Source organism: Thunnus albacares, chromosome 16 (genome assembly GCF_914725855.1).
Source record: "Thunnus albacares chromosome 16, fThuAlb1.1, whole genome shotgun sequence".
Taxonomy (NCBI): Eukaryota; Metazoa; Chordata; class Actinopteri; order Scombriformes; family Scombridae; genus Thunnus; species Thunnus albacares.
The window spans coordinates 30,526,053-30,536,627 of record NC_058121.1 but is presented as its reverse complement, the minus strand read 5'-3'; the positions used below and the strand labels follow the sequence as shown (position 1 = coordinate 30,536,627).

At 46.0% G+C, this 10,575-nt stretch overlaps 2 protein-coding genes across 6 annotated transcripts in view; one reads left to right on the top strand and one right to left on the bottom strand.

The window, feature by feature from the left end:
* Nucleotides 1–10,575, top strand: part of LOC122965675 (transcription factor IIIB 90 kDa subunit-like) — a 33,855-nt gene that overhangs the window by 12,539 nt on the left and 10,741 nt on the right. The window contains exons 1-6 of one of the 4 annotated variants that reach the window (XM_044329840.1): nt 86–171; nt 395–475; nt 947–1,120; nt 1,209–1,240; nt 1,319–1,391; nt 9,632–9,781. In XM_044329840.1, the coding sequence (XP_044185775.1) occupies nt 1,027–1,120; nt 1,209–1,240; nt 1,319–1,391; nt 9,632–9,781 (349 nt within the window). In that variant the 5' untranslated portion in view covers nt 86–171; nt 395–475; nt 947–1,026. Of the gene's footprint in view, nt 1–85; nt 172–192; nt 212–394; nt 476–946; nt 1,121–1,208; nt 1,241–1,318; nt 1,392–9,631; nt 9,782–10,575 lie in introns of those variants that run through there. The other 3 variants (XM_044329841.1, XM_044329843.1, XM_044329839.1) reach the window with 3 other exon arrangements.
* On the bottom strand, nt 1,593–7,919 carry LOC122965676 (BTB/POZ domain-containing protein 6-B-like). Of its 2 annotated transcripts, none has more exons than XM_044329845.1 (5): nt 7,763–7,919; nt 6,283–6,553; nt 5,810–5,900; nt 5,591–5,709; nt 1,593–2,834 (listed from the first exon to the last, which is right to left on the bottom strand). In XM_044329845.1, the coding sequence occupies exons 2-5, from the start codon at nt 6,474–6,476 to the stop codon at nt 1,802–1,804; spliced, it is 1,437 nt and encodes a 478-aa protein (XP_044185780.1). In that variant the 5' UTR covers nt 6,477–6,553; nt 7,763–7,919; the 3' UTR covers nt 1,593–1,801. The 2 variants fall into 2 exon arrangements, with proteins under 2 accessions (XP_044185780.1, XP_044185779.1); XM_044329844.1 differs by having other exon boundaries at nt 6,283–6,541; nt 7,763–7,918.

Sequence of the window (10,575 nt, the reverse complement as noted above, 5' to 3'; positions counted from 1 at the left end):
GCGTCCCAGCTGAGGCTGATTGAGTCTGATTACAGCTGCAGGTTTAGTAACACAGGTGGTGAACAGGTGAAGGTCCAGGTTATTCCACACATTCTTCTTCCTTGTCAATACCTGATGCCTACATTACCCACAATACACCTACAGTCAGTGCTACAGTACTATAGTACTACAGTCAGTACTACAGTCAGTGCTACAGTACTATAGTACTACAGTGAGTACTACAGTACTACAGTCAGTGCTACAGTACTATAGTACTACAGTCAGTACTACAGTACTACAGTCAGTACTACAGTCAGTGCTACAGTACTATAGTACTACAGTCAGTACTACAGTCAGTGCTATATACATACAGTGTGTGTGTGTTATAATAAAGTGAATCTCGTGTGTGTCTCAGGTCCGGTGAAGGCGCCCCTCCTTGGTTCTGGTTTTCACACCAGTGTTGGTAAAGAGTCCAGAGCTCAGACGCTGCAGAGCGGTGAGTATCGTCATCATCCTCATCCTCATCCTCATCACCCCCATCATGTTGAAGAACTTGTTTAGTTTTGATCATAAATTATCTTTACGTTTATATTCAGCTCAGTTCAAACTGTTGAATCTTGTCATAACAAAAAGGCTTTAAGAAAGGAAAATTAACACGAGAGGTATATGATTTAATGTTTAATGATTCTACATCAGGTTCTTCATCCCGGGATCAAGGCCTCAGTTTGCTTTGTATTGCTCTTCATGCAGAGTAAATCTGTTCACATTGAACTCTTCCAGCGTTTGTCTTTGAGTTTAATGTTAAGTTGTGGGTGACCTGAAGGTTTATTGGCCCATTTGAAGATTTTCCCACAATACCCTAATGTACAGTATACAGCATATACAGTACATGTATGAACAGCACTAATGAACCCTGTGTGTGTGTGTGTGTGTGTGTGTGTGTGTGTGTGTGTGTGTGTGAGTCCAGGTAAGCGTCAGATCCACCACCTGGGCAGCCAGCTGCAGCTCAACCAGCACTGTCTGGACACGGCATTTAACTTCTTCAAGATGGTGGTCAGCAAACATCTGACCCGCGGACGCAAGATGGAGCACGTCATCGCCGCCTGCCTCTACCTGGTGTGTCGCACTGAGGGGACGCCACGTATCCTAGCAACGCTGTGTTTATGTGTGTGTGTGTGTGTGTGTATTTGTGTCTGACACACTACTGGTGTTTCCTGAGCTGCTGTCAGACATGTTGCTGGACCTGAGCGACCTTCTGCAGGTAAGACTGACCTCATACACCTGAACACACCTGTTCTCTCTGACTGACTCCAGTTTAACCTGCTGCTGTTGTGTTCAGGTGAACGTTTACATCCTGGGAAAAACCTTCCTGCTGTTGGCTCGAGAACTCTGCATCAACGCTCCTGCCATCGGTGAGAACTTTATTCTGAAACTGCATTTTATTCAGAGGATAGTTACATCCTCATGCTTGTATTTCATGACTTCATACAAGACATCGTCACCAGCAGGCTGAGATCTGTCAGAGAAACACTCACAACAACCCGATCGACCTCGAACTCTCCGTCCGGACTGAACCACTGACCTGCAGACGAGTTAAAACTCCAGTCCACTGATTCATCTGAGAAATGTATTTAACAAGCAGCAACACATCTTAATTCACTTTAACTTTAATGTTCAGACAGTATTTCTTTAAGAAGAAGACATCCAATCAGCTTCCAGTTCTTCCAGTTCACTGCAACAGCCAGTCAGGCTACAGTTCACTCACTGTGAGTCCATCTGCTGTCTGGCGGATTAATAGGCCTTCAGTCTGTCAGGTTCTGGTTCAGCAGAAGAAGACCAGCTCTGGGATCTGCCCCCCCTGCACCCCGGTCCCGTTGGTACTATCTGACGAACACTGGAACTGGAAGGTGACTTTCCCAGACTGCACCTCTGTCATCCCCTCCTGCCCGAAGTAGCTCAGCTCGTTCCCGTCCAGCACGGCGCTGACCGTGTAGAAAGCGTCCGGCTCCACCTGGATCGGGTGCTCGAACCACACAGGGAAGGTGCTGCTGGACCCGTCTGACAGGAACTTGGTGAGGTTCTGAGCCAGCACGGTTCCCTGCCGCTTCAGCTCAATCTTCACGCTGTACTCCGCCTTCCCGCCGCTCGACCCGTACAGGCCGAGGCCAGCCATGAAGATCCTGCAGTCCACAGCGAACTGGATGCTGTCGCAGCGCCCCCTGTAGCGCCACTGGTTGGTGCGGTAGGCGGAGGCCTGGAAGCGGTGGCACCTCTGTGGCACCAGGCCAGCCCGTTTCACCAGTGGGAAGTCCAGTCTGGGTTTGTTGGTTGCAGTGAACCACAGGAAGACGTCGTGAGTCTCTGTGAGTGTCAGGACGTCGGACTGTGCCGCCCCATCAGCGAACTCCTGCAGCGTCATGGTGGGGAACCGGACCAGGTACAGAGCCTTCCCCAGCACCGCCCGCTGGTTCCTGGGTGTGACTGTCAGGCCCCGCCGCTGACACTCCGCCGCCGCCCAGCGCAGCGATGCCTGGAACAGCAGCACCTCGCGGACGTTGAGCGTCTCTCTCTGCATGATGATCTCCAGTGTGGGAGGGTCAATCTCAGTGAAGCCGTCGGAGCGCAGCGCCAGCTCGGCCTGCGCGTCAATCAGCTCCCAGCAGCGCTGCGTCAGCTGCGGCTCCTCGAACAGCCGGCTCTGAGACAGAAGCACGCAGGCGTTCTTCGCCTCCAGGCTCGTCTCCAGGAAGCCGACGCAGGCCTTCGCCAGAGCAGGGACGATGTACTTCTTTGCGGCATAGAGCGTGGCGAGCACCGTGTCGGCCTCCAGTTCGATCTCATCACTGTACATGTACCTGGGACACAGTACACGGCGGGGTCATACATGTGTCGCCTCAGGGACAACATACATCAAACATACATCATACATAAACAGACTGTAGTGGACTCAGTTCTGCTCCAGGTTTCTCACAAACTAAAGAGATTCGAGTTTCTGTGTTTCAAGTCAAAGTCAACTTTATTGTCAATTCTGCCGTATGTACAGGACATACCCCCCGCTGTTTGCATATACAAGTACTAAAACACAACAACAAGGTTTTAAAACTACCAGGGTAAAACAAAATACTAAAAAAGAACCAAGAATTTAAATATTTACCAGTTAAGCTAAGCTGGGGGTCAGGGGGGACAATAACAAGGCACAGGTCAAGAACAAAAGCTGTAATCATAACAGGTATCGTGCAAATAGAATGAACATAGTGCAGATAGAGCTGAAAGATGTGCAAGTAATATGCCATTAGCAGCAGTTTGTAGTGTGCTGAGTGTAGGTGTATGTTCTGTTGCACCTGTAGGGGGTGGATGGGTAAGTTACAGCAGAAGCAGAATAGAGGTTTCTGGCACAACTTCACCTACTTCCAAGGTGCACAGATGAGGAAAAAAAGTCTGAAGAGGTCAAAACTCCAGCAACTCTTGTAGTATATAGAACAACTTTATTGTTAGACCAACACGTTTCAGCTTGTGGCCTTCATGTATAGACTACTTCAGTAGGTTGCAGTCCAGACTTTATGGAGGCAGAGAGGAAGGAGTTCAGCATCCTGTCAGCCTGATGGATAAAGCTGTTACCCAGTCTGGTGGAGCAGGCTTGGAGGCTCCGGTATCTTCTCCCAGATTGCAGGAGACTGAAGAGGCTGTGTGAGGGATGGGCGGGGTGGCTTTGCAGGCTAGGTGGGTGTTGTAAATGTCCAGGAGGGAGGGGAGTGAGGCACCAATGATCTTTCCAGCCGCGTTCACTATACGCTGCAGGGTCTTGGAGTTGGAGGCAGTGCAGCAGTTAGAACGCTCTCAGTGATGCCTCAGTAGAAGTAGCACATGATGTGTACCGGGGTTCTTGCTCTCTTTAGCAAGGTAAGCAAGCAAGTAAAGACGCTGCTGGACTCTCTTGGCCAGTGCTGCAGTGTTATTAGTCCAGGAAAGGTGCTCGGTGATATACACACCCAGATATTTGGTGCTGCTCACCCAATCCACAGCAGTACTGCTGATGGTCAGCGGGGGGTGTTGGGTATGGGCTCTCCAAAAGTCAGTATTAATCTCCTTAGTTTTCCATATTGTTGGGACGGGCAGTAGTGCGTTTGGTTATTAGCAATAATTCATAGTTATCATAGATAATTATGAAAACAAGATATTGTTAACCTTAATCAATAATTCGGGCACCAACTGTTGGATCTGGGAGGAACACAGTTGATTATTGGCAATATTTATCAATTATCAAAGATAATTAATTATAACAATTAATAGAATTATTAATATGAATTAACAAATACGGGGCACCACCCGGAAACCGGGACCAACAACCAAACCAGGTAGTCTCATAAAAGGTCCTTTTCAGTCACACCATATTTGTACAGTATGTTTGTGATGTCATCTGTATGTATGCATGATGTTATGGTAAGGCACTTTGAACTGCTTTTGTATGAGATGGTGCTATACAAATAAACATGAATCTGAATAAGAGCCTGTCGTGTCCACCAGCGGTGAACAATGTTTAGAAAGCACCACAGCGTCATGACACCAAGCATCACTGATTGAAACACACAGACCGCCGCTGCCAGTCTGACCTCTCATAACCAAAGCTGTTGAGGTCGGCGGAGTAAACCAAGGCTCAGAAGTTCCTTTGTGTGGGTTTCAGGTTGTTTTCTTTCCTTCTGCCGATGTCTAGCAGAAACTGACAGTTGTACTTGTATCTTGAAGAACATGAAGCACAGACAAAGATACACGTGGAAACACCGTACTATCAGGACCAAGAGAAGCCGGTGTGTCCATACGTGCTGCCATTTCCAGATACGGCTGCAACTAATGATCCTTCCTGACATCTGAACTCTGAACTTCTGTTTCTGAGGAGCTTTTCGCCCCTGAAACCTCATCGAGAAAACTCACTCATGACCTCCGACTCCTTCACACTTACAGCTCGTTCCCAATACAGAACCTGAACCTGCAGCAGTCGTCCCAGGTTCTGTGTGCTACACTTCACTGCCCCTTCAGAAGGTGGTGCTGGTTCCATGTACTCAAAGTGTTTCACTTGGTGAGGCCATTTCTAACAGCTTAGAAACAGGAACACACCTTTTTCACGTCGTTTGATCCTTCCTGGTGTGTAAAATACCACCAACTTCACCCCACAAAACTCCAGGTCCAGCTTGTTAACTTATCCAATGATCTGATCCTCTGGGATCAGTTGTGTCCTGTATCTCAGTGGTCTGGGGCGGCTGTGGCTCAGGAGGTAGAGCATGTAATCAAAAGGGCATCATAATCAAAAGGTCGTTAGTTCGATCCCCGGCTCCTCCAGTCTGCGTGTCACAGTGTCCTTGGGCAAGATACTGAACTCCAAACTGCTCCTGAAGGCTGCGCCATCGGCGTGAATGTGTGTCATTCAATGCCTGGTATTCAAACAACAAAATCAGTATTGAAATATTCAGTGTGTTGCTGTCTGACAGAGAGAGAGACAGCAGCTGCTGCTGGATGCAGACCGACTAAACATCGCTCCCCCCCGCTGCCTCCGTCATCTCTCAGTGCCGGATCAGGTCTGTCTATATGAAAATATTTAATGCAGGTGAGGACTCACTTTAACAGGATGAGGAAAGCAGCCGGATCCACGTCGGGGATCTGGATCTCAGACTGTCCCTCAGCCAGATCTCCGTAGAACATGGCTCCAAACACTGAGCTGCCCACCGCCAGAACATACTGCAACACAGGAGCCAATCAGAGACAGGGATAGATCAGGAACAGGAACCAATCAGAAACAGACAGGTGTGAACGGGCGAGCGTGGTCCAGGTTCTGCACCTTATGAGCAGGGACTCTTTGAGTTTCTCCAGGAGAACCGACGATGAAGTGAACATCAGCCATCTGCTCGTTGTTGAACATCAACGCATTCCTGCAGGAACAACAAATAAACAACAACAACTAATAAACAAACAGCTGGGGACAGGAAGGACTGCTCATATTTCCCTTTCAGTATAAGAGTCTGACTGTAAACTCAGTTATAAGTCCCTCCAGAATAAAAGCAGTTTCTCTGAGCTCACCTTAAATCTGAGTGTAACACCTGCAGGATTTGTGACATCACAGCTAGTCTGGAGCCAATCATGGTCTAGTATTCAACTTACACAAGTGTGATGAGCACAAACACTGAGAACAAAGTTTACAGTGAAGGAGGAAACATCTGATGTCCAGCAGGAAACCAGAAACCAACAATATTTACAGATTGACAGATTTTTAATGACGTATCAGGTTGTCCAATCAGAGCAGAGCTGACTCACCTCTCTCTGAGGGTGGGGTGCGTCTCCTCTCCGTCTTTGTCCTCTGCTGCTGTGTTGATGTTCGGCTGGACGGCGTCTCCGTCCTCCTCGCCGTTTTCAGCTGGCGATTCGGCTTCACTGCGCTGGATGAAACTCTTCTTCACCTCCACCTGCTTGCCGTCGGGGAGGGAGGTGTTAAGCAGCTCAGTCGCCATCTTCTTCTTCTCCTCCTCGTCACAGAGCGAGCGAGCTCATGACCTCACAGCATGATGACTGCTTCCTGTCAGAGACACTGGAGGATTATAATCCAGATTACACTGCAGGACCAGATTTAACAGTCACTTCATATTCTCTTTACATCTGTTTAGATCCTCAGATTGTTTAGATGTAAAGATGCTTCTATAACTGCACAAGCCAACGAGACCCCCGCCAGGCCAACAAGACCCCCGCCAGGCCAACGAGACCCCCGTCAGGCCAACGAGACCCCCGTCAGGCCAACGAGACCCCCGCCAGGCCAACGAGACCCCGTCAGGCCAACGAGACCCCCGCCAGGCCAACGAGACCCCCGTCAGGCCAACGAGACCCCCGCCAGGCCAACGAGACCCCCGTCAGGCCAACAAGACCCCCGTCAGGCCAAAAAAAACATTTTTAATGCCAAAAATACGTAAAATATCCATTAATTGGTAAATCAACAGCGTTGGGGAGCGTCTGTGCAGCGCTGTTCTGAAACCAGTGACAGAATATTGATCCATATCTGATCAGCTCTGCCTGGTTTGAGCGTCTGATCTGAGTTTTGTTGTTGTCAGTTCAGGCGCTGCTCTCTTTGTTTTCAACTTTACTGAGTAAACAGCGTGAACATTTGTTTTGGTGTGAGATGCTGGTGCTGGTGACATCTAGTGGCTGAATGTCACGTAGTGCACCTTTAATTTATTGTTGGGTTAGATTTTATTTATTATGTGAGTTTGTGAACAGTGTTTTGTATTTATTTATATATTTAAGTATACTTCAGATTGTAAATAGTTAATATTTTGTTCAATTTTAAGTTCAAATTTGACTTTGCAATAAAAAGCTGTTCTTTAATGTCGTCTACCATCGATTTGTTTTATTTCCCAACAAGTCAAACCAGCAGCAACTGAGAGCTACTGTTCACCTGTCCAGCCAAGTGTCCAATCACAGGTGTTCACCTGTCCAGTAGCAGCCCCACCGTACAAGTTCACTCTGATGACGTCATGTTTTTCCTCCTGATGACGTGTTATGGTCGGCTCTCACGTCAAAAAAACGTATATAAGCTTTATCTAAAGTGTCATTGACACGTCTGAGCGGCTCTGCCCATCAACAATCACCTTCAGGTATCCACGCACCTCTGTGTGTGCGTGCGTGCGTGCGCGCGCGTGCCCGCGCAGCGCGGCCACAGCGAACCGCTCTCCGTCAGCGAACCGTTCGGTTCGGCTCCCTCCGATGCAGCCGAACTGACGCACAGACGGTGCAGGTGTGTGTTTACCTGTCGGAGTCCCGCAGCCGGTTAGTTGTGACCGTTAAATACTCTCCGACAGCAGCTTTTGTTTGTGTCGCCGGCCGCCATTTTAGGTCCCGCTGCTGCTGCAGCAGCATCTTCTTCTTCTGTGGTTTTACTGGCGGACTACAAAGCGTCGTTAACGGTGCTTGTCACCACCTGCTGCAGCGGAGAGTTTATAGAGCATCTTTGCCGTGAAAGTAGCCACCGATTAAAAAAAATACACAAAGTTTATTCATTAGATATATTTGACTCTCTTCTCTTCAATAAATACATCTCTTAATTAATGGGCCAATAGAAAGTTAAGTCTATAAGCCCTTAAAAAGTGGCCAATTCTTTTAAATGTTTTATGTTTAAATCAAATGAAACTATTTCTTATAAACACTTTATAAAACATTGTGAACTAGAAGACCCTGTGAGCTACTGATGACAGACCCAAAGTACTTTAATTACATCTTCTGTTGTCAAAATCAAAATGAATCAAACTGTTAAAATAAACCAACATCCTGTATGTTTGTGCTCAGATTGACCCAAACAAACCAAACAGGGCCTTTTGTGCACAGTCCAGTATTCTATCACTATTATTGGCTTTATTTGCAGAGGAAACATGTTTCCTTTGTTAAAGCAAGTGTGAAATGAAAACAAACAGAATTGTGATTTTAATCTCAATTTTGTTTTATTCAATAAATGCTGCTGCATTTGCAGCAAGCTGCCGCTGGGTGTCGCTGTCTGACGGCGCTGTAGGAGGCGTTCAGGGGTGCTGCTGTAGCGTCTGAATCCAGAGAACTAATAGTTAATATAACAGATGAACAGGTCGTCTCACGCTGCTGGAGGTCTGGAGGTGAACCGCTAACAGTACTTCCTGTTTGCGGTACGTGGCGCTGGACGTGACATACTGCAGACTTGTTCAGCATCTGTACAGTTTTATTTGACGGTTAATAAATAGTGTGATGGTGTTTTATTAATGACCACATGGTGGAGCTGTTGGTGCCGTGATGCCTGCAGATTCTCATGGAGAACTTATGTACCGAGTTTCATTTGATTAAAGACAACAGATATAAAGGTACTGTAGCGCCTCCTGTGGGCAGAATGATATGAAACGTTACACACTTGTGCAGTTTGACTGAATGAACAACAATCCAGTTCAGTGTTGAGGAGTTTCAGCCTGTTAAGACTTCAGGAGTCTGGTAACCACACGGTGGCGCTGTTGTTCCACCAGAGACATTAAAGGATCAATACTGCAGCACCTCTAGTCTCTGACATATCAAACATTTCTCCCTAAAACTTTGCATTATAAATTTAAATATTTTTAAAAAATATACAAAATCACTGTAATATGCTGGAAAGAAGAAGAATAACAGCATGAATGTCCTTCAGGAGATGAACAGTCGGATGGTTTCTGTTGTTAGTGACTGAAGAACGGACAGAAGAAGAAGAATAAAGACACTAATAATAAACAGACTCAGAGGGTTCCACCTCTAATTAACTCATAATAATAATAATAATAATAATAATAATAATAATAATAATAATAATGTTCATTCAATTATATCAACATTCTGTAGATTTATTTAAACAGACACATATTTATGTAGCTTTAAATGTTTTCATGTTTATTTACATTTTAACCTTCATTCTTTATATAAATCTCCTCCTCCTCCTCCTCTTCCTCCTCTTCCTCTTCCTCCTCCTCTCCTGCTCCTCCTCTTCCTCTCCTCTTCCTGCTCCTCTTCTTCCTCCTCTCCTGCTCCTCCTCTTCCTCTCCTCTTCCTCCTCCTCTTCCTCTCCTCTTCCTCCTCCTCCTCTTCCTCTCGTCTTCCTCCTCCTCCTCTTCCTCCTCGTCTTCCTCTTCCTCAGATCCGTGTCTCCTGATCCCTCGGTTTGCTCACATGTTGGAGTTCGGAGTGAAGACTCATGAGGTTTCCATGACGGCTCTTCGTCTGGTTCAGAGGATGAAGAGGGACTGGATGCACACAGGACGCCGACCCTCTGGACTCTGTGGAGCAGGTACTCAGAGGAAGTACTCCGATACTTTACTGCAGTAAAAGTACCAACACAGCAACGTAAAAATACTCCACTGCATGAAAAACACTACTGCAGTAAAAGTACATAAGTATTATGAGCTTGATGTAGTTAAAGTACTGCAGTAAAAGTACATAAGTATTATGAGCTTGATGTAGTTAAAGTATTGCAGTAAAAGTACATAAGTATTATGAGCTTGATGTAGTTAAAGTATTGCAGTAAAAGTACATAAGTATTATGAGCTTGATGTAGTTAAAGTATTGCAGTAAAAGTGTTTTTGCAGTAAACGGGTCTCTGACTGATGTAATAAATGGATTATTAATAATCGTGATGAGTCGGTGCATCAGCAGCGTGTTGCTGTTTGACCTTTGTGAAGGTCAGCAGTTAATCTGAGACCTGAACCCTGATCCATCAGGGACAAACAAAGTTCTGATTCATAAATCTGGATTCATTTTCACAACTTTTCTTTAATCTTTGTGTTTTTATGAAATATTGGAGAATTTTACGTCTTTGGGCCTCAAACATTTATTGAAATGAAAGCATGTGAGAAGTTTAGAGGGAAAAATCACTATTTGGTGGAGCTGTTAACAACTCATAGACATGTGAAATGTGACCCCGACTACACACTGCTTTTTGTAAGACGTCAAAAGACAAAAAGGTTGGAAACCACTGGTTTCATCTTTAACAATGTGTTGTATTTTAAAAGCTTGTTATATTATCCATTGTGTCAAATCTTCATCTGAAAAGTAACTAAAGCTGTCAAATAAATATAGTGGAGT

Bases quoted from the DNA above. Each gene is read 5' to 3' on its own strand.
- LOC122965676 (XM_044329845.1), bottom strand. From the start codon at position 6,476: ATGGCGACTGAGCTGCTTAACACCTCCCTCCCCGACGGCAAGCAGGTG. The intron at 5,710-5,809 runs GTGCAGAACCTG...CCTGTGTTGCAG, and splicing joins AAAGAGTCCCTGCTCATAAG to TATGTTCTGGCGGTGGGCAG. The intron at 2,835-5,590 runs GTGAGTCCTCAC...ACTGTGTCCCAG, and splicing joins GCTTTCCTCATCCTGTTAAA to GTACATGTACAGTGATGAGA.